The sequence below is a fragment of the Tamandua tetradactyla genome, chromosome 1 (assembly GCF_023851605.1).
Source record: "Tamandua tetradactyla isolate mTamTet1 chromosome 1, mTamTet1.pri, whole genome shotgun sequence".
NCBI classification, from domain to species: domain Eukaryota; kingdom Metazoa; phylum Chordata; class Mammalia; order Pilosa; family Myrmecophagidae; genus Tamandua; species Tamandua tetradactyla.
Window position 1 is genome coordinate 27,148,886 of NC_135327.1, and position 27,345 is coordinate 27,176,230.

The 27,345-nt window shown below is 37.7% G+C and overlaps 1 protein-coding gene and 1 non-coding gene across 9 annotated transcripts in view; both read left to right on the forward strand.

The window, feature by feature from the left end:
* LOC143644265 (serine/threonine-protein phosphatase 4 regulatory subunit 1-like) overlaps positions 1–27,345 on the forward strand; it is a 121,831-nt gene that overhangs the window by 33,780 nt on the left and 60,706 nt on the right. For 7 of the 8 annotated variants that reach the window (XM_077113067.1, XM_077113097.1, XM_077113081.1 and 4 more), the window contains one exon: positions 14,673–14,805. The exons of the other annotated variant lie outside the window; for it this stretch is intronic. In XM_077113067.1, coding sequence (XP_076969182.1) covers positions 14,673–14,805 — 133 coding nt within the window. The remainder of the gene's footprint in view (positions 1–14,672; positions 14,806–27,345) is intronic. 8 annotated transcript variants of the gene reach the window in all.
* On the forward strand, positions 10,630–10,737 carry LOC143652890 (U6 spliceosomal RNA). The gene has a single exon (XR_013160942.1). It is a non-coding gene; the product is annotated as a U6 spliceosomal RNA (small nuclear RNA).

The window sequence follows — 27,345 nt, forward strand, 5'->3', positions numbered from 1 at the left end:
GCCTGCTGCAATGAATGATGTGTGACTTAATTGGCTGGTGATTAAATGAGAGAGCGCAAGGTAGCACAACCCAAGCAGCTCAGCATACCTCATCTCAGCACTTGCAGCTCAGCCCAGGTCTTTGGAGATGCAGAAAGAAATCACCCCAGGGAAAGTTGTTGGAACCGAGAAGCCTGGAGAGAAGGCCAGCAGAGATCACCCTGAGCCTTCCCACCTAAGAAAGAACCTCAGATGAAAGTTAGCTGCCTTTCCTCTGAAGAACTAACAAAATAAATCCCCTTTTATTAAAAGCCGATCCATCTCTGGTGTGTTACATTCCAGCAGCTAGCAAACTAGAACACCACCAGACTGTCTTAGTGGCTACACCGTTTTGCATTCCCACCAGCAATATATGAGAGAGCCTGTGACTCCACATTCTTGACAACATATTTGGTATAGTCAGTTGAAGAAGAAAATTAGCTGTTCTATAGTGGGTACGTTGTGTTATCTCATGGTATTAATTGGTATTTCCCTAATCACTAATGATGTTGAGTATCTTTACCTGCCTCTTAACTGCCATTTGTATAGCTTCTGTGGAGAAATGTCTATTCAAATCTTCTGCCTGTTTTTAAAATCAAATTATGCTCTTTTTTGAGCTCTAAGAGTTCTCTATATAGTCTGGGTACAAATATTGCAATTTTTTTTTCAAGTTGTGATTCAGTGTTCTAGTTTTTTAATAGTGTCTTTTTTTATTAATTAAAAAAATTAACTAACACAACATTTAGAAATCATTCAATTCTACATAAGCAATCAGTAATTCTTAATATCATCACATAGATGTATGATCATCATTTCTTAGTACATTTGCATCGATTTAGAAAAAGAAATAGCAAGACAACAGAAAAAGAAATAAAATGATAATATAGAGAAAAAAATAAAAATAAAAAATACAATATATATATATAAAAACAAACAAACAAACAAACAAAAAACTATAGCTCAGATGCAGCTTCATTCAGTGTTTTAACATAATTACATTACAATTAGGTAGTATTGTGCTGTCCATTTTTGAGTTTTTGTATCTAGTCCTGTTGCACAGTCTGTATCCCTTCAGCTCCAATTACCCATTATCTTACCCTGTTTCTAACTCCTGATGGTCTCTGTTACCAATGACATATTCCAAGTTTATTCTCTAATGTCGGTTCACATCAGTGGGACCATACAGTATTTGTCCTTTAGTTTTTGGCTAGTCTCACTCAGCATAATGTTCTCTAGGTCCATCCATGTTATTACATGCTTCATAAGTTTATTCTGTCTTAAAGCTGCATAATATTCCATCGTATGTATATACCACAGTTTGTTTAGCCATTCTTCTGTTGATGGACATTTTGGCTGTTTCCATCTCTTTGCAATTGTAAATAATGCTGCTATAAACATTGGTGTGCAAATGTCCGTTTGTGTCTTTGCCCTTAAGTCCTTTGATTAGATACCTAGCAATGGTATTGCTGGGTCGTATGGCAATTCTATATTCAGTTTTTTGAGGAACCGCCAAACTGCCTTCCACAGTGGTTGCACCATTTGGCATTCCCACCAACAGTGGATAAGTGTGCCTCTTTCTCCGCATCCTCTCCAGCACTTGTCATTTTCTGTTTTGTTGATAATGGCCATTCTGGTGGGTGTGAGATGATATTTCATTGTGGTTTTGATTTGCATTTCTCTAATGGCCAGGGACATTGAGCATCTCTTCATGTGCCTTTTGGCCATTTGTATTTCCTCTTCTGGTAGGTGTCTGTTCAAGTCTTTTTCCCATTTTGTAATTGGGTTGGCTGTCTTTTTGTTGTTGAGTTGAACAATTTCTTTATAAATTCTGGATACTAGACCTTTATCTGATATGTCGTTTCCAAATATTGTCTCCCATTGTGTAGGCTGTCTTTCTACTTTCTTGATGAAGTTCTTTGATGCACAAAAGTGTTTAATTTTGAGGAGCTCCCATTTCTTTCTTTCTTTCTTCAGTGCTCTTGCTTTAGGTTTAAGGTCCATAAAACCACCTCCAATTGTAAGATTCATAAGATATCTCCCTACATTTTCCTCTAACTGTTTTATGGTCTTAGACCTAATGTTTAGATCTTTGATCCCTTTTGAGTTAACTTTTGTATAGGGTGTGAGATACGGGTCTTCTTTCATTCTTTTGCGTATGGATATCCAGTTCTCTAGGCACCATTTATTGAAGAGACTGTTCTGTCCCAGGTGAGTTGGCTTGACTGCCTTATCAAAGATCAAATGTCCATAGATGAGAGGGTCTATATCTGAGCACTCTATTCGATTCCATTGGTCGATATATCTATCTTTATGCCAATACCATGCTGTTTTGACCACTGTGGCTTCATAATATGCCTTAAAGTTCGGCAGCTTGAGACTTCCAGCTTCGTTTTTTTTCCTCAAGATACTTTTAGCAATTCGGGGCACCCTGCCCTTCCAGATAAATTTGCTTATTGGTTTTTCTATTTCTGAAAAATAAGTTGCTGGAATTTTGATTGGTATTGCATTGAATCTGTAAATCAATTTAGGTAGGATTGACATCTTAAATATATTTAGTCTTCTAATCCATGAACATGGTATGCCCTTCCATCTATTTAGGTCTTCTGTGATTTCTTTTAACAGTTTCCTGTAGTTTCCTTTGTATAGGTCTTTTGTCTCTTTAGTTAAATTTATTCCTAAATTTAACTAAAAGTATTTTATTCTTTTAGTTGCAATTGTAAATGGATTCGTTTCTTGATTTCCCCCTCAGCTTGTTCATTGGTAGTGTATAGAAATGCTACAGATTTTTGAATGTTGATCTTGTAACCTACTACTTTGCTGTACTCATTTATTAGCTGTAGTAGTTTTGTTGTGGATTTTTCTGGGTTTTCGACGTATAGTATCATATCGTCTGCAAACAGTGATAGTTTTACTTCTTCCTTTCCAATTTTGATGCCTTGTATTTCTTTTTCTTGTCTAATTGCTCTGGCTAGAACCTCCAACACGATGTTGAATAATAGTGGTGATAATGGACATCCTTGTCTTGTTCCTGATGTTAGGGGGAAAGTTTTCAATTTTTCCCCTTTGAGGATGATATTAGCTGTGGGTTTTTCATATATTCCCTCTATCATTTTAAGGAAGTTCCCTTGTATTCCTATCTTTTGAAGTGTTTTCAACAGGAAAGGATGTTGAATCTTGTCAAATGCCTTCTCTGCATCAATTGAGATGATCATGTGATTTTTCTGCTTTGATTTGTTGATATGGTGTATTACATTAATTGATTTTCTTATGTTGAACCATCCTTGCATACCTGGGATGAATCCTACTTGGTGATGATGTATAATTCTTTTAATGTGTTGCTGGATTCGATTTGCTAGAATTTTGTTGAGGATTTTTGCATCTATATTCATTAGAGAGATTGGTCTGTAGTTTTCTTTTTTTGTAATATCTTTGCCTGGTTTTGGTACGAGGGTGATGTTGGCTTCATAGAATGAATTAGGTAGCTTTCCCTCCACTTAGATTTTTTTGAAGAGTTTGAGCAGAGTTGGTACTAATTCTTTCTGGAATGTTTGGTAGAATTCACATGTGAAGCCGTCTCGTCCTGGACTTTTCTTTTTAGGAAGCTTTTGAATGACTGATTCAATTTCTTTACTTGTGATTGGTTTGTTGAGGTCATCTATTTCTTCTTGAGTCAAAGTTGGTTGTTCATACCTTTCTAGGAACTTGTCCATTTCATCTACATTGTTGTATTTATTAGCGTAAAGTAGTTCATAGTATCCTGTTATTACCTCCTTTATTTCTGTGAGGTCAGTGGTTATGTCTCCTCTTCCATTTCTGATCTTATTTATTTGCGTCGCTCTCTTCTTCTTTTTGTCAGTCTTGCTAAGGGCCCATCAGTCTTATTGATTTTCTCATAGAACCAACTTCTGGTCTTATTGATTTTCTCTGTTGTTTTCAATTTCATTTATTTCTGCTCTAATCTTTGTTATTTCTTTCCTTTTGCTTGCTTTGGGATTAGTTTGCTGTTCTTTCTCCAGTTCTTCCAAGTGGACAGTTAATTCCTGCATTTTTGCCTTGTCTTCTTTTCTGATATAGGCATTTAGGACAATAAATTTCCCTCTTAGCCCTGCCTTTGCTGCGTCCCATAAGTTTTGATATGTTGTGTTTTCATTTTCATTCGCCTCGAGGTATTTGCTAATTTCTCTTGCAATTTCTTCTTTGACCCACTCGTTGTTTAAGAGTGTGTTGTTGAGCCTCCACGTATTTGTGAATTTTGTGGCACTCCGCCTATTATTGATTTCCAACTTCATTCCTTTATGATCCGAAAAAGTGTTGTGTATGATTTCAATGTTTTTAAATTTGTTGAGACTTGCTTTGTGACCCAGCATATGGTCTGTCTTTGAGAATGATCCATGAGCACTTGAGAAAAAGGTGTATCCTGCTGTTGTGGGATGTAATGTCCTATAAATGTCTGTTAAGTCTAGCTCATTTATAGTAATATTCAGATTCTCTATTTCTTTATTGATCATCTGTCTAGATGTTCTGTCCATTGATGAGAGTGGTGAATTGAAGTCTCCAACTATTATGGTATATGTGTCTATTTCCCTTCTCAGTGTTTGCAGTGTATTCCTCACGTATTTTGGGGCATTGTGGTTCGGTGTGTAAATATTTATGATTGTTATGTCTTCTTGTTTAATTGTTCCTTTTATTAGTATATAGTGTCCTTCTTTGTCTCTTTTAACTGTTTTACATTTGAAGTCTAATTTGTTGGATATTAGTATAGCCACTCCTGCTCTTTTCTGGTTGTTATTTGCATGAAATATCTTTTCCCAACCTTTCACTTTCCACCTATGTTTATCTTTGGGTCTAAGATGTGTTTCCTGTAGACAGCATATAGAAGGATCCTGTTTTTTAATCCATTCTGCCAGTCTATGTCTTTTGATGGGGGAAATCAGTCCGTTAACATTTAGTGTTATTACTGTTTGGATAATATTTTCCTCTACCATTTTGCCTTTTGTATTATATATATCATATCTGACTTTCCTTCTTTCTACACTCTTCTCCATACCTCTCTCTTCTGTCTTTTTGTATCTGACTCTAGTGCTCCCTTTAGTATTTCTTGCAGAGCTGGTCTCTTGGTCACAAATTCTCTCAGTGACTTTTTGTCTGAAAATGTTTTAATTTCTCCCTCATTTTTGAAGGACAGTTTTGCTGGATATAGGATTCTTGGTTGGCAGTTTTTCTCTTTTAATAATTTTAATATATCATCCCACTGTCTTCTAGCTTCCATGGTTTCTGCTGAGAAATCTACACATAGTCTTATTGGGTTTCCCTTGTATGTGATGGATTGTTTTTCTCTTGCTGCTTTCAAGATCCTCTCTTTCTCTTTGACCTCTGACATTCTAACTAGTAAGACGCCTATTTGGGTCTATTCTCTTTGGGGTGTGCTGCACTTCTTGGATCAGTAATATTAGGTCTTTCATAAGAGTTGGGAAATTTTCAGTGATAATTTCTTCCATTAGTTTTTCTCCTCCTTTTCCCTTCTCTTCTCCTTCTGGGACACCCACAACACGTATATTTGTGCGGTTCATATTGTCCTTGAGTTCCCTGATACCCTGTTCAAATTTTTCCATTCTTTTCCCGATAGTTTCTGTTTCTTTTTGGAATTCAGATGTTCCATCCTCCAAATCACTAATTCTATCTTCTGTCTCTTTAAATCTATCATTGTAGGTATCCATTGTTTTTTCCATCTTTTCTACTTTATCCTTCACTTCCATAAGCTCTGTGATTTGTTTTTTCAGTTTTTCTATTTCTTCTTTTTGTTCAGCCCATGTCTTCTTCATGTCCTCCCTCAATTTATCGATTTCATTTTTGAAGAGGTTTTCCATTTCTGTTCGTATTTTCAGAATTTGTTGTTTCAGCTCCTGTATCTCATTTGAACTATGGTTTGTTCCTTTGACTTGGCCATATTTTCAATTTTCTGAGTGTGATCCATTATCTTCTGCTGGCGTTTGGGCATTTAGTCAGATTTCCCTGGGTGTTGGACCCAACAGGTTGAAAGATTTTTCTGTGAAATCTCTGGGTTCTGTTTTTCTTATCATGCCCAGTAGGTGGCACTCGTGGCACACGTTTGTCTGCGTGTTCCACCAGTAAAAGGTGCTGTGGGTCCTTTGACATTGGAGAACTCTCGCCGTGGGGGAGGTGCGCCAGCCGAAGAGTCTTGGAAGAGTGCCAGCCGGCCCGGGGGTCCGAACGTGGGGAGGGTCGCCGGCCACTGCAGGCTGGGAGAGCGCCCGACCGAATTTCCTAGTCGGTCCGGGGCGCCAAGCGTGGCGGGAGGGCACCAGCCGCCGCATCCCGGGAGAATGCACCGTTCCCAGCCAGACCAGGGAGTCATGTGTTTGGAAGGGACCCCCCCGGTCACCGTTCTCCGCGGTTTGGGGATTTCCGACCCAACTCTTTCAGTTGGTCCGAGGGGCCTCGCGTCGTGGGGGTGCCAGCCGCCGCGGCCCGAGAGGACCGCCTGCCGAATTCTGCCAGCTGGCCTGGGAAGGAGGAAGGGAGGGACTCCGGCCGCTTGCCGTCCCGCCTGGGAAAGCCCGCGCCCCTCGGCGATCTCACCGGAGCTGGTTCTCCCAGACAGTCAGCCGTTCCAGGATGGGGTACGCCGTTCCTTTGATCTCTGTCGTGGCTCCGGGAGCTGCTCTGTATTGTCTCCACTCCACCAGTAGCTGTTCTGGAGGAGGAAAGGTGAGGGTGGCAAGGCTGTCAAGGATGTCAAGGATGGTGGCGGAGGAGCCGGTGAAGGCGGAAGAGGGCACGGTGGTGGTTGGAGAGCCACTGTAGTAGGAGGAGAAAGGGAAGGATAAGATGGCGGATGGAGCACCGCCGGAGCAGGAGGAGAAAGGGAAGGATAATATGGCGGCTGGAGCGCCGAAGGAGCAGAAGAGGAAAGAGAAGGATAAGATGGCGGATGGAGCGCCGCCGGAGCAGAAGGGGAAAGAGCAGGGCAAGATGGCGGCGGGAGCGCTGCTGGCGGAGAAGGGGGAAGAGGAGGGCTGGCTGGTGGCAGGAGCGCTGCCGGCGGAGAAAGAGGGAGAGCGGTAGTGGTGTCATTCTGTCATTTAATCACTTTTATGGGCATTTGCTACTTCTCAGGTACTATGCTGGGTACATAGAACTTGCAGAGTGACTGAGAGGCAGGCATTAAATAATCACTAGACCTTTTGCCAGCACCTTTGTAGCTAGCGTTAGAAAGAAAAGTCCATAGCACCAGGTGAGGCTGATCTCTGGGATCAGACATTCAGCTTGGGGAGGGGTAGAGCAAGAAGTAAGGGTGTCCCAGGAAGTGAGGACAGCATGTACTGAAATGTTAATATGAAAGATTTGGGTGCAGTTGAGGAACTAAGAGAAGGCCAGTATGCCTGCAGCCCAGAAAAGGTGGTGGCAGGTTGTTGTTTTTTTTTAATAAAAATTAAAAATTTAGGTTTCCTCTCTGGCAGTATAACATAACGCAATGTCTGGAGTCTCATGGTTTGATTCTGTCTGCCACTCTCTAGCTGTGTGACTTTAGGCAAATGTCTTAATCTCTCGAAGATCCAGTTTCCTTAACAGAAACATGGGAATAACATGGTTGTTGTAAAGAGTAGATGAATTACTTCTATACCAGAAGCTCTTAGCACAGTTCCTGGCTTATATGAACCAACCAGTAAGCATTAGTTATTATCCAATATTTTATGAGTTGATAGCCTGTATTTTCTTGTATGTAATTAGCATAGTTCTGTTGTTTTTAATCCTTAATATTCTCTAGTGAAACTATTCTTTGGTGGAACTAACTGCTAAATTCTTTAGTTCTCTGATAAACAATTTATTTAGAGTGAGTATTTGCTGTCCTACTTTAAAACAGTAGTTCTCAATCTGTGAAGAACAGGATGGCCTCAGGGGTCTTTTGAAATCCTTGATCCTGCATGAAAAATTTTGAGTGTGTACACTGTGGGCATTTTTAGGTTCCGAAAGCTGTCTGTGATTCCAAAAGTTTATGAACTATTGCTTTAAACATTAATGTTTTTAGGTGGTGCCAAGTCCAGTCAACAGATGCTCTTAAACATTTGTGGGCTGGAAGTGGTGTTCTCCTCCTGGACCCTGAACTGCACCGAGATTCGTGCACACGTAGCAACTGTGCTTGTGGGGCGTGGCTGTGCTGAGTGTACACTGTTCATCCCAGGCACGGGCAAGGCAGGGAACCACATGTGTGTGGAAAATCACGTATATGATTTAAACAAATTTGAAATAAAATTTAAATATTTAAATTTTATTTCTTCAATATTTAAATTTTTATTAAAATTCTCTGAGTGACTATTGTACAGTATAAACTTTTAATAAACTCTAATGACTATCCTAAAAGGATTATTTGAGTTAAAAATGTGGTTGGAGTTTCGTAGGAGAAACTCCATAGAAGAGTAAGCACCTAGGTACAGACTTGTCATTTTATTTTCAACTCATCAATTCCTGCCTTTTTTAACCATAGTTTCCCTACCTGCCATGTAAGAATCCTCTGCTTTTTCTCACCAGTAGTGCTGCTCACCCAGCTATCTCATTTTCAAGACAAAGGATGGTAAGGAAGCATTACACCCCCATTGCAGGTGCCAATTAATATTTCCCAAACTAAATATTGAGGCAGTTTTCTTGTCAAAACTAGTCTCAGAGAAGTCCTTGAGCTGATTTCTTAATCTTTATTCTTCTAGGTCAGAATGGAAGGGTATACATCCCCTTACTAACCTAAAAAAACATATTCATATGCAAGTCTTGTGATCATAGCCAAGGCCTGTCTTGGCATGTAAACCCCTTACTGGGAGGTCTGGGGGTCTGCTGAGCCTTTCTTACCTAGACCATTCCCAGAGGCCTGGTCTAGACTTTCAGGTTCAGTGTCTTATAGGGAGTAAGAAGATTTGTGCTAAGCAATATAAATGTATATATAATTCTTAGGGAATTTTACAATGTATTTACAATATTTTCTACTTGTTTTACCCCCACCCAGTTTTAGTATATTTTAGTAAAATCTTTATGGAATCTTGCTGAAGAATTCAAATTAGGTGTTCAGAAATTTCTTTTTCAGCATAATTTATCAGTTTACATAATATGTTACAAAATTATTTAGTTATAATAAAAAATTGGCCCAAATAGGTTTGGGAACAAGCATATCTGACTCATTGTAAGCATATAACTGCTGTTGAGAGCAGCTGTGCATGAATCTACTTCTGCTTAGGTCAAACTAAATGAGTGACCTAGGGATAGTCTTTACTTGGTTGAGTTGTGAGAATTGAATTTTAATACATGTAAGACATTATAAGTGCTCAAAACACTTAGCCATTATTTTTATTACTGTTATTATCACAACTGTTCTTGCTACTATTGTTCTTAGAAAGTAGCCTCTTCACTGTGAGCTTTTAGTGTGCCATGGGATCAGGCATTGTGATCTATAGAGTGGGTGGAAAGATGAGTTAAATTTGGTGGTTGGTTAAGCATTTCTGCTGTTTGGTTGGGGAGCATCCTTAGTAAAGTATAGAGCTTCAAAATGAATTAACTCATTATGTGTTAACTGAGCAGCTAACATATGCCAGCCATCACACTAGCCTTGGAGACTCTAAGAATAAAGTGGACATGGTCCTGCTCTCAGAAGCTTCTATAGTAGAAGGTGTTATTCCAGATCAACAGCTAGCTGAGACACAGCATGAGGTGAGCACAGGGTGCCACCACCAGGAACAGTTGCGGTGTGTGGAGAGTGGGCCTGGAAGTCACCCTAGATAGTGACACCCTAGCTGAGACCTACAAGCCAAAGAGGAGAATAGATAGGGAGCAACATCTTCAGAGCCCTTGGGAGGATCAGGCAGCTGTGACAGACTAAAGCATGGAGTGCAAAGACATTGATGACCAGTGCCAGTGTCAACAGATCATGAGGAGTTGAACCCCATAGATCTTTACATGCATGAAATCATTTGTCCCAACTTCCTGATGGGGCAAGAGTGCAACCTTATCCCTATCCTACAGATGAGAACATGGAAGCATAGTCAGGTTAAATGATGTACTGCCATCACACAGCTAGTAAGTAATAGCTGTGGGATGCATTGCATCCCAGAAATGTTTGGCTCCAGAGCCTCTGGATACGTGAGACATGTGGTGGTGTCTGGTTGGCAATTGGCAGTTGCCAGGCCAGAGATGTGCATGGATGAGAATTGATATCATAGAATAGATGAAGTTATATGAGCATATTTAAAGCAAACTTTCTGTCAGAGTCTTGCCAATAGGGTGTGCTGGTTTGAAAGTGTTGGGTGCCTCAGAAAAGCCGTACCCTTCAATCCTGACTCAGTATTGTAGGTAGAAATCATTGATTAGATTGTTTTCATAGAGATTGTCCCACTCAGTCATGGCTGTGATCTTTTTTTTTTTTTATTTTTTTTAATAGTGACAACGTTCTGGAGATGGGGCTTTTGGAGTGCTTCAAACTTGTTTTTACTGCTCTAGTAGCTGATAGGATACTGTTTTTTATAGCTACATAGTTGTCATTGTGATTATATTGGTTTTCAAGCCTACTTCAGAGAAGGAATTTGGGCAACTTAAAAAACCACAAATTGTGTTTGCTTTGGCAGCACAACATATACTAAAATTAGAATGATACAGAGAAGATTAGCATGGCCCCTGTGCAAGGATGACATACAAATTTTTGAAGCGTTCCATTTTTTATGGTAATCCCGTATTTTATGCATGATTGTTCTGTAAAGATACAATATAAAACATCTCGCATCTTGTTTTTACTGAGAGTCAGTCATTTTTCTTGAATAAATGCACCTCTGATTGTTGCAAGCCTTTAGTTAATTTCCAGAATGATGGAAAGTTTGATTTTGACAATATTTTGCCAGTGTCTTCATGGCTTTTATGAAGGAAAGGATTTCAAAGGTTCTTATTCTGCCATTCTGGAAGTGCTTCTAATCTTTATACATACATAATATATAGATCTTTGTACATATAGATAGATTTTTGTACATATATATGCATGGCTACTAGAAAGATCTTGCACATTTTTGTTAGATTTATTTCTAAACACATTTTAGATGCCATTGTTATGGAATATATATATATATATATTAACATTTTCTAATACTATGTCTCTGCTATTAAGGACTGCAATTTATTCTTGTATAATGATCTTAAACAAAATGAAAATTTTCCTAGAAAATATAACTTAGCACAGTTTGCTCAAAAATATAATACCTGAAAACGCCTCTAACCTTTGTAAAAGCTGAATCTGGATTTAACAAGTCTATGCTCTCCATGGCTGTGATCTTTTGATTAGATAACTTCCATGGAGACATGACATACCCAATTGTGGGTGTGGCTTTTTTATTAGATAGACATGTGATTCCACCCATTCAAGGTGGGTCTTGATTAATTTAATAATGTCCTTTAAAAGGGGGAGCATTTTAGAGAAACCTCAAATGCAGATGCTTGGAGAACAGTTGCTTCAGTGCTGGCCGAGACACAGACATTTGGAGATACTTAGAGGGCCGACAGAGAGAGCAGATGCCTAGACATCGAGTTGCTTCAGTACCGACAGAGACATAGACATCTGGAGATGCAGAGCCCAGCAGATGTTGTTATGTGCCTTCCCATGAGATGCTAAATAAGCCAGAACCCAGAGTTATTTCCCAGAAGAGCTAAGTGAAGGCCTACAAGGTGTAGAGAGGAAATCACTGGCATCAGAAGCTAGAAGCAACAGAAAAGGGAACAAGGACCAGTAGACACCAGCAGATGCCAACCAGATGCCTTCCCATGTGACAGACATAAACCTTCTTTAAGTCAAGATATGTTTCTCTGGATGTCTTAGTTTGGACATTTTTATGGCTTTAGAACTGTAAACTTGTAACAATAAATTCCCTTTTTAAAAGCTGTTCTATTTCTGGTATATTGCATTCCAGCAGCATTTAGGAAACCAAAAAAGATTTTGTTGCCAAAGAAGTAGGGTACTGTGGTTTGAAAATATCAAACATGTTGGAATGGCTTTTTAAATGGATAAGGAAAAGATTCTAAAAGAATTGTGATATGGTTGATAGAAGAGGCATAGATTGTTTTGAAGAGAATGTTGGTAGAAATATGGACTCTAAAGGTATTTCCAGTGACGCTTTAGACAGAAATGATGAATATGTTGTGGCAAACTGGAAGGAAAGTGATCCTTGTTTTAAAGTGGCAGAGAGTTTGGTAAAATTAAGTGCTGGTATTCGATGGAAGGAAGAATTGGAGAGTGATGAATTTGGAAGTTTAGCAGAAGAAATTTCAAAACTAAATGTGGAAAGCAGCCTGGCTTCTCCTTGCAGTTTGTGGTAAAATAAGAAAGGGATAAGCTCTGAGCTGAACTCTTTGTATAAAGAAGCCAGAAACTGATGGTCTGGAAAATTCTGGGCTTCCAGAAATGAGACCCAAGTGAATAAGGCCCCACGTGAGTACTTAACCAAACACGGAAGCAGTCAGCCATTACAAGACAAGCGAGAATTGGAAATGGAATTATCGAGAAAGGATTTTTGGAAAGTCCTATTGTATGATGGTTATAATCCATGTATATACCAACCAACCAATTTCTTGTGCAATCTGTATAATTGAAACTACTGCCAGTCTGGACTAAAAGAGACCGAAAAGAGACAGTTTGAAGAAAAAATTACTTCAGGGGCAAATCCATGGAAGCTAAAGTCTGAAGCCAAGAAATCTTGGGCAGGAGAGTGGATTCATCCATCCGTGTGGGAAGGGTGAATTTGCCTCAGAAGCAGAGAGTGGGCCCTCTGCCTCAAAGTTCAGGAAGAGTTTTGGTACTCCAAGCCTTAGAAAGAGTAATGCACATAAACTGGGAATTGAGGGGACAATTGGGAAAAGAGTGATGGTCACCTCATTGTCCTGGTGTGTTTGAGTGTGTGCTCTGGAAATGACAGAGATCCTGGGTGCTGCCTCGATGCTTGAAGAAAGTGGAACTGAGAGAAAGGTAGTCCCCTCAATGTACCCCAATATTGCAACCCTCACTTTAGCTTTTGGAGAGAATAGGGTTGCTGCATAAGCCCCTAGAGAAGATGGGATTACCACTCTTTGAAACCCAGAGGATGAAACGTTATTCTATAAATAACTCTCAGACTTTGAAATCCATTGGTATTTGCCCTGCAGATTTGTGGAACTGTTTTCTTCTGGTGACTCCTGTTTACCTTCAGTTTCTCCCTATGGCTATGGGAACATGTGTCCTATGACTGTTCTTCCTTTGCATATTGGAAGCAGGTAACTTGTTTTGAGATTCACAGGACCACATCCAAAGGGAATTTTTCCTTAGGACAGACAATGCCTGTAACTGACTTTGATGAGATTTTGTTCTCTTTTTGACTTTGTATTTTATTTGTATTGTTATTGAAATGTTTCAAGGCTTTGTGATATTGTTATGGAATGAATGGATTTTGTATATGGAAAGAATATGTCTTTTTGGGGTCCAGAGGGTGGAATGTGCTGGTTTGAAAATATTGCATACCCCAGAAAGGCCATGTCCTTTAATCCTGATTTAATATTATAGGGTGGAAACCTTTGATTAATTTATTTCCATGGAAATTGACCCACTCAATTGTGGTTATGGTCTTTTGATTAGATCACTTCTATGGAGATGTGACAGATCCATTTGTGGGTGTGGCTTTTTCATTAGATGGCGATTGATTCCACCTATTCAAGGTGGGTCTTGATTAGTTTACTAGTGTCCTTTAAAAGGGGGAGCATTTTTGAGAAATCTCAGATGCAGATGCTTGGAGAATTGTTGCTTCAGAGCCAACAGAGACAGAGACATTTGGAGATAATTGTAGTGCAAACAGAGAGAGCAGAAGCCTACGTATGGACGTTTAGACATGCAGAGCCCAGCAGATGTCATCATGTGCCTTCCCATGAGACGCTAAGTAAGCCAGAACCCAAAGGAGCGAAGTGAAAGCCCACAAATGCTTAGAGAAGAAACCACTGGCATCAGAAGCTAGAAGCAATGGAAAAGGGAACAAGGACCAGCAGGCATCAGCCATGTGCCTTTCCCTGTGACAGATATTGGCCTTCCTTGAGTCAAGGTATCTTTCTCTTGATGCCTTGGTTGGACATTTTTGTGGCTTTAGAACTGTAAACTTGTAACTTATTAAATCCCCTTTTTAAAAGTCATTCCATTTCTGGTATATTACGTTCTGGTATATTTAGAAAACTAAAACATAGGGCCAAACATTTTTTCTTTTTCCTTTGACCATTTTAAACCTGTTTGAATAGAGCTATACAATAATTACTTCATAGAGGTGAACCTCTCTGTTCATTTGTCCCTGGGTTCCCTAATCGAAAGTTGCTAACTACAGGTGACTTACACATGAGACAGACCATGCATTAAAAAGAAGGGTGTCCAGCTTTTCCTTATAACTCTGATCCTTACCACCCTTCTCTTGCATTATATAATAGCCTGCCTCATCTTACATGAATTCTTGAGGTTGCACTTCTCATAAGCTCCAGTCGGAAAGGGCTGTGAAAGTAGATGCCATCCTGCAAGGCCATGTCTTCCTCTGAGTGTGACTTTTCAGGGTTGATGTACACTTGTGTGTGTGTTTTATAGTTTGTTTTTTTTTTCTCCTCCCCTTAAGATGGGCTTGAAGACTACAGTCCAGATTGTAACAGCATGAGAGTAACTACCTTCTTGAACATTCCGGGCCAGGATAATCTGCCTCCACTCACTCACCTGGAAAAATATGCTTTCAGTGATAATATCTTCAACCGGTAAGTGCTAGGAAACATTCACATGGTTACAGCCTTTTGTGGTGTTTGGTTTAAGTTGACACTGATGGCTTTGGGGTGGGGGAGGGACTCACGTATAAGGTGTGGAATGTGGGCTGTCTCCAGGATGCTGGATTCTGTCTGAATGGGAGCATTTTATTAGGTTTTTCTATGATCTTTATTACTGTTTTGCTGACCACCTTGTAAGAAAGGAGGGAAACAGAGATGAAATTTAATGGGGTTTAAACAATTAGGATTGTTAACTGGATTTCTTTCACACATGCAGTACTCAGAAAAGTAAATTGTATCACTTAATTGAGAAGCATCCACTGGGAGCATTGTCTGCCTGTTTTGTTTCTTGACTGTGCTGTCCTGCAAGGGCTTTTGTGACAATTTGCCATTTTGAGTTCTGAGGTCACTTGTTATGGTTCTCGCCAGATTTGAAGTTTTATTGATAAAGCATCTGTTCAGGCTCAGACTATGGTTCTTACTTCCAGCAGCTGACCTTGGTTGGCTCTTAAGACATGAAAAAAGTAGAAACAAAGGCCTCTCTGTCAGTTTATGATCTTTCCAAATTTACCTGTATCTTTTTTTTTTTTTTAATTTTTTTATTTTTTTATTAACGGAAAGAAAAAAAAAAGAAATTAACACAACATTTAGAAATCATACCATTCTACGTATGCACTCAGTAATTCTTAACATCATCACATAGATGCATGATCATTGTTTCTTAGTACATTTGCATCGGTTTAGAGGAACTAGCAACACAACAGAAAAAGATATAAAATGTTAATATAAGAAAAGAAATAAAAGTAGTAATAATAGTAAAAAACAACAACAACAAACAAACCAACAAGCAAAGAAAAACAAAAAAAACCCTATAGCTCAGATGCAGCTTCATTCAGTATTTTAACATGATTACTTTACAATTAGGTATTATTGTGCTGTCCATTTTTGAGTTTTTGTATCTAGTCCTGTTGCACAGTCTGTATCCCTTCAGCTTCAATTACCCATTGTCTTACCCTGTTTCTAACTCCTGCTGAACTCAGTTACCAATGACATATTTCAAGTTTATTCTCGAATGTCCGTTCACATCAGTGGGACCATACAGTATTTGTCCTTTAGTTTTTGGCTGGATTCACTCAGCATAATATTCTCTAGGTCCATCCATGTTATTACATGGTTCATAAGTTTATCTTGTCTTAAAGCTGCATAATATTCCATCATATGTATATACCACAGTTTGTTTAGCCACTCTTCTGTTGATGGAGATTTTGGCTGTTTCCATCTCTTTGCAATTGTAAATAACGCTGCTATAAACATTGGTGTGCAAATGTCCGTTTGTGTCTTTGCCCTTAAGTCCTTTGAGTAGATACCTAGCAATGGTATTGCTGGGTCGTATGGCAATTCTATATTCAGCTTTTTGAGGAACCGCCAAACTGCCTTCCACAGTGGTTGCACCCTTTGACATTCCCACCAACAGTGGATAAGTGTGCCTCTTTCTCCGCATCCTCTCCAGCACTTGTCATTTTCTGTTTTGTTGATAATGGCCATTCTGGTGGGTGTGAGATGATATCTCATTGTGGTTTTGATTTGCATTTCTCTAATGGCCAGGGACATTGAGCATCTCTTCATGTGCCTCTTGGCCATCCGTATTTCTTCTTCTGGTAGGTGTCTGTTTAAGTCTTTTTCCCATTTTGTAATTGGGTTGGCTGTCTTTTTGTTGTTGAGTTGAACAATTTCTTTATAAATTCTGGATACTAGACCTTTATCTGATATGTCGTTTCCAAATATTGTCTCCCATTGTGTAGGCTGTCTTTCTACTTTCTTGATGAAGTTCTTTGATGCACAAAAGTGTTTAATTTTGAGGAGCTCCCATTTCTTTCTTTCCTTCTTCAGTGTTCTTGCTTTAGGTTTAAGGTCCATAAAACCACCTCCAGTTGTAAGATCCATAAGATATCTCCCAACATTTTCCTCTAACTGTTTTATGGTCTTAGACCTAATGTTTAGATCTTTGATCCATTTTGAGTTAACTTTTGTATAGGGTGTGAGAGATGGGTCTTCTTTCATTCTTTTGCATATGGATATCCAGTTCTCTAGGCACCATTTATTGAAGAGACTGTTCTGTCCCAGGTGAGTTGGCTTGACTGCCTTATCAAAGATCAAATGTCCATAGATGAGAGGGTCTATATCTGAGCACTCTATTCGATTCCATTGGTAGATATATCTATCTTTATGCCAATACCATGCTGTTTTGACCACTGTGGCTTCATAATATGCCTTAAAGTCAGGCAGCACGAGACCTCCAGCTTCGTTTTTTTTCCTCAAGATGTTTTTAGCAATTCGGGGCACCCTGCCCTTCCAGATAAATTTGCTTATTGGTTTTTCTATTTCTGAAAAATAAGTTGTTGGGATTTTGATTGGTATTGCATTGAATCTGTAAATCAATTTAGGTAGGATTGACATCTTGACTATATTTAGTCTTCCAATCCATGAACACGGTATGCCCTTCCATCTATTTAGGTCTTCTGTGATTTCTTTTAACAGTTTTTTGTAGTTTTCTTTATATAGGTTTTTTGTCTCTTTGGTTAAATTTATTTCTAAGTATTTTATTCTTTTAGTTGCGATTGTAAATGGGATTCGTTTCTTTTTACCTGTATCTTAAAGGATTCTTCCTCCCTGTCTCAGAAGCTCTCTTTCTTCATGTTTAGAGCCTTTGGCTGGCTGTTGAACCCCACTCCCTTTTCCTGATGTCTCAGCTCCATCAGAAACCTGTCTTCTGGATCTTCCTTTTCTCCCATTACATGTCCCCCTTCTTTCACTTACAAGCTCTTGCATATCTCTCATTCTAAACAGTGTTCAGAACTTTTTTCTAACTTCGTCCTTCCCTTATACTTTCTTTTAACTACCACTCTTCTAAAATCAAATGATATCCACTGAATCTTTTTCTTTACCTTACATTTTCTCTCTCTTTTTTTAAAAAATTTTCTGTAGTGAAAGATAACATGTATACAAAAAAGCAATAAATTTCAAAGTACATTGCAAGAAGTAGTTATGAACAGATTTCAGAGTTTGGCATGGATTACTGTTCCACAATTTTAGATTTTTACTTCTAGCTGCTCCAAGATGCTGTAGACTAAAAGAAATATCAATATAATGATTCAATCCTATAATTAAAGGATTTGTTAAATCCTATCTTCTTTGTTATAACTCCTCCTCTTATTTTGATCTTTCTCCTAATAGTTAGGGATGTTTGGGCTCTGCCCTTTCTAACTTTTTCATGTTGGAAAAGGGTTTTGCTAATATGGGATAGGGTATGAAACTAGTTGATATTCTTGGAGAGGCTGGCCCTTGTGGGGTTTCAGGACTTATCTGGCCTAGGAACCCATCTGGAGATTGTAGTTTTCTGGAAAGTAATCTTAGTATGTGAAACTTCTGTAGAATCTCAAATAGAACCCTAGGTGTCCTTTAGGGTTAACAGGAATGGTTTTGGCAAACCATGGTAATTAGCAGTATCTAGCTGAAGCTTGCATAAAAGTAGCCTCCAGAATAGCCTCTCAACTCTGTTTGAACTCTCAGCCAGTGATACCTTATTTTGTTGCATTTCTTCTCCCCCTTTTGGTCAGGAAGGCATTGTCCATCCCACGGTGCCAGGGCCAGGTTCATCCCTAGGAGTTATGTTCCACATTGCCAGGGATACTTTCAACCCTAGGTGTCATGTCCCCCTAGTGAGGGGGTAGGGGAGAATTGATTTTCCTTGCAGAGTTGGGTTAAGAGGCCACATCTGAGCCATAAAGATGTTCTCTAGAAGTAATTCTTACATATAGCTATAGGTAGGCTTTAGCTTCTCTGCTATAGAATAAGCTTCACAAGAGTAAGCCTAAAGATCAAGTCTTAATCTATTGACTTGGAAGTTCCTAATGTTTGAGACAGTATCAGGGGCTTCCCTGGTGGTAAACCTTAATAGTTCCATAGGTTTTATTTTATGTCAAGGGACTTTGCCATTAATTTTTGGTTATCTGCCCAACATACTCTGGAATGTATCTGGGTATTACATTGAGCTAAACAGAATTACAAGCCCTCATACCCATTCTGGTCTTCATGTGTTTGGGTTGCCATTCGCTCTTTTCGAAAATTATAATCTATACCAAGCATGGACCGAAGCCCTTTACATCTATTAAATCATGGAGTGTGTACAACATTGCTAATAAATAAGTCTGATTATTATCTCCATTTTACATTTAGGGAAGTGGAGACACTCTGAACTGTGTCTTTTGATGAGCAGTTCTTAATTTAAACATAGTTCACAATTTATAAATTTTTTTCATTTGTGTTTACTGCTTTTCATGTCATGTATAAGAAACATTTGCCTCCCCCAGGGTCACCAAGATGTTCTCTTATGTTACTTTGTGGAAGTTTTATTATTTTACCATTCACATCTGAATCACAGTCCACCTGGGAATGCTTGTTTGTTTGCGTATGGTATAAGGTAGGGGTCAGGTTTCATTTCCCTCCATATGCTGTCCAAGTGACTCAGTGCCATTTATTGAAAACATTGTGTTTTAGCGACTGCTTCACTGTACCACCTTTGTCTTAAATCAAATGTCTATATCTGCTTGGGTCTATTTCTGTACTTTCTAGCCTGTACCTTTGATCTCTTCATTTATCTATCATTGCACCAGTACCTCATTGTCCTAATTACTGTGACTTTATAATTAAAAAATCATCTCATCGGACAGAACAAGTCTTCCCACTTTGCTCTTCAAAATTCTCTTGGCTATTTTTGTCCCTTTGCATTTCCAAATACATTTTAGTACCAGTTCATCAATTTCTAGGAAAAAAGCCTGCTCGGATTGTCATTAGAATTGCATTATATCTAGGAATTCATTAGGAAAGAAGGTGCACCTTTACTATGTGTAGTGTTTCATTCCTTCCTTTTACTTAAATCTTCTTCAGTTTCTCTTAAAAATGTGTATTTGCACACATACACAGATAGCTGTAAAGTGATAATACATAGTTTTCTATCATAGACATCTTCTGTATCTTGTTTGATTTAGTGCCAGTTCTTTGATTTTTATGCTAATAAAAATGGTATAATTTCTTTAAATTTCTATTCTAATTACTGATATATAAAAATGGAATTGACTTTTATATTTTGGCTTTGTTTCTGCTGACCTTTCTGAGTTTGCTTATTAATTTTAATAACTTTTCAGTAGAATCTTTTGTGTTTTCTGTATACTACAATGATAAAAAATTGTAGTTTTATTTCTCTTTCCTGACTTGCTTTATGTTTTTAATAGCTCCATTTATCAGCCAAAGAAACTTTATATTCTTGGTTTATATTCATTTATATTTCTGTTTTGCTAAGAGATTATTTTTTAATTTTCTAATTTAAAATTATTAAATAATTTCACCAAAGTTTGAAGGATAGAAAAAAATTCCTGTATATCCCTTCCTCAAGATACAACTGCTATTAACATTTTGCCATATTAGCTTCATCATTTGCTTTTTCTCTATTTCTACATTGTTTTTTTCTGAAGGGAGTTGCAGATATGTTGCTTTTCTGTTAAGTAGTTGGGTTCAGCATCTATTTTTTAAGAACAAGGACCTTCACCATTGAGTAATATAATCACAGGACAATGACCAAAGCCAGGAAATTAAATTCTGTTGCAGCATTGTTCTCTAATACATAGATTTTAATCAGATTTTGCCAATTTCTCTAATAATGTCCTTTAGGTCAGGGTTTTGTGTTGTTTTGTTTTCTTAGGTGCAGAATTCAATCTAGCATTGCACATCGCATTTAGTTTCTGTCTATCTTTAACCTCCTTTAATCTGTAGCAGTTTCTCAGCCTTTCTTTGGCTCATGTTAACATTTTTGAAGATTATAGTTCATTTATTTTGTCAAATAAACTTGTTTCCCTACAAGTTTTTAAATAATCAATTATGTCTGAATTTTATATAATGCTTTTTTTCTATCTACTGAGATTATCTGATGGTTTTTCAAAACTTTAATATCTTTCTTCTTTTTAATTTTCTTTAAAGCTTCTTTTATTGTACAATAATACACATTCAGAAAATTAGATAGAATATGCATGTAGAGTCTAAGGATTTTTGTGAAGCAGATGCCCACGTGATGATTACTGAAGTTAAACCCCGGAAATCTGTCCCTCATACATAACTGACTACCACTTGCCTCCTTCCAACAGGTAGCCATTATCCTGAATTTTATGTTAATCACTTCCTTAATTTTTTTTTAGTTTTGGCTCCTAAGTATGAACCTCCAAATAATATAGTTTCATGGTTTCCAAACTTGAAATATGTGAAATCATATAGAAAATATTACTCTGTGGTTTTTGCATATAGCTTGAGTTCCTTTTAAAAGAGTGCTCTGTTTGAGTATACTAACAATTATCTATCTACTCTTGTTAGAGTAGTTCAAGCTTTTGACTATTTTGATGATTATGAACAATTTTTTGTATTTATCCTGGTACACATAGTAACCAAATCTATAGGATATATACCCAGGAAAGAAGTGACTATGTAATTGGGTAGGCTTATTTTATACTTTGGTAGGTGAGTTTTCCAAAGTGGTTGTATCAATTTACAGTCCCACCTTTACTCTAGATTTTATCTGAGAAGTGGTAATGCCAGATTTTTATATTTCAACCAATCTGGTAGGGTGGTAGTGTATATAACAATACTGCTTTGTGATTTTAATTTGCGTTTTCTTTATTATGAGTGTGAATACCTTTTCATATTTGTTAGACATCTATTTCTTTTTTGAGAAGAGTCTGTTTAAATCTTTCCCATTTTGTTTGCGAGTAGGGGAAAGCTGAGTATCTGCCTTTTCTTAATGATTTGTAGGAGTATTTTTGTATTCTAGATTTTAAACCTCTGTGAGTTATATATGGTAAATGGCTTCCCTCTGTCTTTCAATTCTCTTTATGGTGTTTTTGTCAGTCAAAAACTATTCATTTAATGTAGTCAAGTTTATCAACATTTTCTTTATAGTTAGCACATTTTGAAGCTTGTTTAAAAAATCTTTCTCTACTGCAATGTCATGAACATATTCTTTTATATTGCTTTAAAGGCTTTAGTTTTTTCATATTTAGATCTATAATCCACCTGAAATAAGATTGTATTTATTGTGTGAAAGAAAGATCCAGTTTCATATCCCTAATTATAATAAACTGTTCATCAAAAATACCTCTTTTCCCCACTACTCTGCAGTGCCACATCTGTTATAATCCATTATCCATATAGAAGAAGGCCTTTGTCTAGACTCTTTCCTCTTTCAGCAATCTTGTTGTCTGCCCCTCACCAATGCCATACTGTCTTGATTGTTATAGATTTATAGTAAGCCTTGATGTTTTAATAGAGCAAGAATTTTCACCTTGTTTTTCTTTGTCTTATTCTTGGTCCTTTGCATTTCCATATAAATTTTAAAATCAGATTGTCAAGATTTAACAAAACAAAAGAAAACAAAACAGAATGCCTGTGAGGATTTTGAATGGATTTGCATGGAATCTTTGGATCAATTTGGAGAAAACTGCCATTTTTACAATATTTAGACTTCCAATCCATAAGCATGGTATATCTTTAAATTTACTTAGATTTTCTTTACCATCCTAATAAAATGCAATCACTTTTTTTCTTTAAAGGTTTTGTGCTTTTTTTGCTAATGTGTTTTAAAGCAAATCCAATATATTACATCATTTTGTCCAGTTAAGGACTTAATACAAAATTAACTGCAGAGTCATAATCACACTCACCAAAATTAACACTAATACCTTTTAGGCTACTGATCTATGTTCAATTTTCCCTGACTGTCTCAAAAAATGCCTCTTTATGGTTGCTTTATTTGAATCATGATCCAGATAAGGTTCAAACAGTTCCATGGGTAGATGTGTCTCAAGTCTCTCTCTTTTTCTCATACCCTTCTATCATTAATTCTTGTAATAATGGCATATATTTATTCTAGTTCATGAAAGAACTTTTAAGCATTTTTTTTCTAATTCTATTTCATCTCCATTATTGGCTTATAAGTTATGCCTCTTTTTAAGTTTGTCTTGGTTGTTTTAGAGTTTACAATAGACTTTTTTAACTTATCACACATACCTTCAAATAAAATTATGCCACTTTGCATGTAGTGTAAAATATAGTGTAAGAACCTTACAACAGTATACTTTCATTTCCTCCCTCCCATCGTTTGTGCTATTTTTGTTCTCTGTTTTACTTCTATGTTATAAAGTTCATAATACATTATAATTAGAGTTGTTTTGGAAAGTCATCTCTCTTTAAAAGCAACTAAATATAATGAAAACATCTTTTATATTTATGCTTATTTACCATTTTTGGTAGTCTTTATTTTTATAAATGCAAATTTCCAACTGATATCATGCTCCTATTTTTCACAGAAACATATTAAATTTGTTTATCTAATAAAATTCCCGTAAAGAAAGAGAAACTCAGATTTGAACAAAACTGTTCCATTAAATCTCTCTATTTCTAGTTGCCTATGATAAATACTATTTTAAACACTAATGGTCATTGATTTATTAATAAATCTTGCTAGTCCTAATTGTTCTGTTATCAGCCTAACAGCCTGTTCTCCTTTGGATTTCTTAAATTTTCAAAAACATGTGTGCTTGTTTTTAAAGCAGACTGTTAGGTCTTAGGAGGAAAAGCAAACATTTCTGTTGATAAAGCTTTGAGGTTTTGTAAAGCCCCCAGTCAGGTTAGCATAGCAACTAATGTGGAGGTAAACCAAATTGTCACTGTAGTTACAAGCTTTCAGTTTATTGATTGTTGGTGGACATTTGGTTTACATATCTGTTTTGGTTTGTTAGGGCTGATAGAATGCAACATACCAAAACTGGAATGGCTTTTAAAAAGGGGAATTTAATAGGTTGCTAGTTTACAGTTCTAAGGCTGAGAAAATGTCCCAGTTAAAGCAAGTCTATAGAAATGTCCAGTCTAAGGCATCCAGGGAAAGATACCTTGATTCAAGAAGGCTGATGAAGTTCAGGGTTTCTCTCTCAAGTGGAAGGGCACAGGATGAACATGGTCAGGGTTCCTCTCTCATCTGGAAGGGCACGTGGCAAACACAGTGTCATCTCTTAGCTTCTTCTCCTGGCTTCCTGTTTCATGAAGCTCCCTGGGAGGCATTTTCCTTCTTCATCTCCAAAGGTCACTGGCTGGTGGACTCTACTTCTAGTTACTATGTTTTTCTCCTCTGCTCTCTCTGAATTGCTCTCTGAATCTCTTTCATTCTCCAAAAATGTTCCCTCTTTTATAGGACTCCAGAAACTAATCAAGACCCATCCAAATGGGTGGAGGCATATTTCCCCCAGTCTGGCTTAACAACCACTCTGGAGATTGGGTTACATCTCCAGGGAGATGATCTAATTACAGATTCAAACATACAGTATTGAATAGGGATTATTCTGCCTCTACAAAATGGGATTTAGATTGAAACATGACTTTTTTAGGGGACATACATCCTTTCAAACCAGCACAGTATCATTCTTTTTTTAGCATTTTTTTATTGTGAAATTCAACAATATATAAAAAAGCAATAAATTTCAAACTGCATTTTAACTAGTAGTTAGAGAACAGATTTCAACGTTCGAGTGGGTTATGGTTCCACAGTATCAGGTTTTTCCTTTTAGCTGCTCCATGACACTGGAGACTAAAAAGATATATCAGTATAATGATTCAGTAGTCATACTCATTTGTTAAATCCTCACTTCTGTTATAACTCCTCCTAACTTCTCTGTTATAACTCCTACTTCTCCTTTGATCCTTTTCCTAATCTTTAGGGTTATTTGGATTATGTCCATTCTAAGTTTGTTCATGTTGAAAAGGGGTATTGACAATATGGGATGGGGAAATGAAACTGGTGATGTTCTCGGAGAGACTGATACCCCTGGGTTACAGGATTTATCTGGTCTAGAAACTATCTGGAGGTTATAGGTTTCTGAAAAGTAAACTTAGTGCATGAGGCTTTAGTAGGATCTCAGAGTCCTTGGGTGTTCTTTAGGGTTAAGAGGAGTAATGTTTGTTGGGGTTCAGTAAACATGGCAATTAGCAGTATCTAGCTGAAGCTTGCATAAGAGTAATCTCCAGAATAGTCTTCATCACTATTTGAACTCTCTTAGCTACTGATACCTTATTTTGTTACATTTCTTTCCCCCCTCTTGGTTAGGATGATATTGTCAAGTCCACGATGCCAAGGCCAGGCTCATCCCTGGGAGTCATGTCCCCCATCATCAGGGAGACTCACACCCCTGGACATCATGTCCCATGTTGGGGGAGGGGAATGATTTTAGTTGTAGAGTTGGGCTTAGAGAGAGGGGCCACATCTGAGCAACTAAAGATGCTCTCTGGAAGCAACTCTTAGGCATAATTATAGTTTGGCTTAACTTCTCTGTTGAAGAATTAAGTTTCATAAGAACAAGCCTCAAGATCAGGGCTTGGCCTATTAACTTGGGAGTCCCTAGTATTTGAGAGAGTATCAGGGGTTTCCCAGCTAGGAAAGTTTAATAGTTCCATATTTTTCCTCCAGTCCCTCAAAGGATTGAAAGTTTGCCAATACGTTTAAATTATCTGCCCAATATACTCTGGGATTTCATACTTCTTTTGCCTGAAGAACTTACTTTAACAATTCTTGTTAGTACAAGACTGCCGTCAAGGAACTCTCAGCTTTTGTTTGTCTGAAGTGGTCTTTATTTCACCCTCATTTGTGAAATGTACTTTTGCTTGGGTATGGAATTGTGGAGTATTAGATTTAGTTTTTAATTTCAAGACTTTAAAGATATTGCCTTTAAACTTTGGCTTGTGTAGTCTCTCATGAAATGTCGGCTGTAATTCTTATTTTTTTTTTTTTTTTTTTTTTTTTTAAGGAAAGACAGAGAGAAGGAAGGAAGGATAGAAGGAAGGAAGGAAGGAAGAAAGGGAAACATCTTTAAACATTTTCTTGTTTTATTGTATTCTGTTTCTCCGTTTTTGTTACATGGGCTGGGGCCGGGAATCGAACCGAGGTCCTCCGGCATAGCAGGCAAGCACTTTGCCCGCTGAGCCACCGCGGCCCGCCCCTGTAATTCTTATTTTATTTTCTCTTTATGTAATATGTCTTCTTTCTCTGACTGCCTTTAAGATTTTCACTTTATTCTTGTTTCTTAATAATTTATCTTTGACATGTTTAGGGATGTGTGTGTGTGTGAGACTTATCCTGTTTGTGGTTGCTGAACTTCTTGGATCTATTTATGGTCTTTCAGTAATTCTGAAAATTTCTGAGCCTTTATCTTTTCAAATAATTCTTTTTTCCTATTCTTTCTTCCTTCTCCTTCTTGGACTTCAGTTATATCTCTCTACTGAATTTCCTTAACTGTTCAAGAATGTCTACCTTTTCCACTAGACCTTTAGTATATACTAATCACACTTATTTAATTAATTTATTTATTTTTAAACATAACATGCAAACATGAACATTTTTACCATATGATCCTTCCATTCTTGGTATATAAACAATAACTCACAATATCATCACATAGTTGTATATTCATCACCACAATCACCTTTCAGAACATTTGCATCAATCCAGAAAAAGAAATAAAAAGAAAAAAGAAAAAAATTCATACATACCATACCCCTCCCCCTCACCAATCACCAGGATTTCAATCTACTAAGTTTATTTTAACATTTGTTCCCCCTGTTATTTATTTTTAATCCATAGTGGTTTTACTCGTATGTTGATAAGGTAGATAAAAGGAGCATCAGACACAAGGTTTTCACAATCACACAGTCACATTGTGAAAGCTATATCATTATACAATCATCTTCAAGAAACATGGCTACTGGAACACAATTCTACATTTTCAGGCAGTTCTCTCCAGCCTCTCCATTACACTTTAACTAAAAAGGTGATATCCGTATAATACATAAGAATAACCTCCATGATAACCTCTCGACTCTATTTGGAATTTCTCAGCCATTGACGCTTTATTTGGTCTCATTTCTCTCTTCCCCCTTTTGGTCGAGAAGGTTTTCTCAATCCCTTAATGCTGAGTCCCAGCTCATTCTAGGATTTCTGTTCCACATTGCCAGGAAGGTGCCAGCAATGTCCACACCCCTGGGAATCATGTCCCATGTAGAGAGGGGGAGGGCAGTGAGTTTGCTTGTCGTAATCACACTTATTTTAAAAACCGTGCCTGAATATTCCCAGTATCTAGGTCTGGTGTTCTCACCCCTCAATGTCTCATGTTTTATGTCTGACTCTCACCTTTTTGTCTAGCTCCTCTTTTGTTTTTCTTCTCTAATCTAATAATACCCTATAGGCACACAGGATCACATCAGTATTAGTCATCACCGATTTTCTTGCCTACCTCGGCCTAGACTATACTAAGCTCCTTTAGGGCAGGGCTAGAGCCTTGTCCACCTCCATATCCCCAAGCTGCTTGTGCTGAGTATAGAGCTAGGTAGCCTCAATACATGATTGTGTAACTGCATGGGTGGGCAAAGGAAAGAAGGAACAATGGAGTG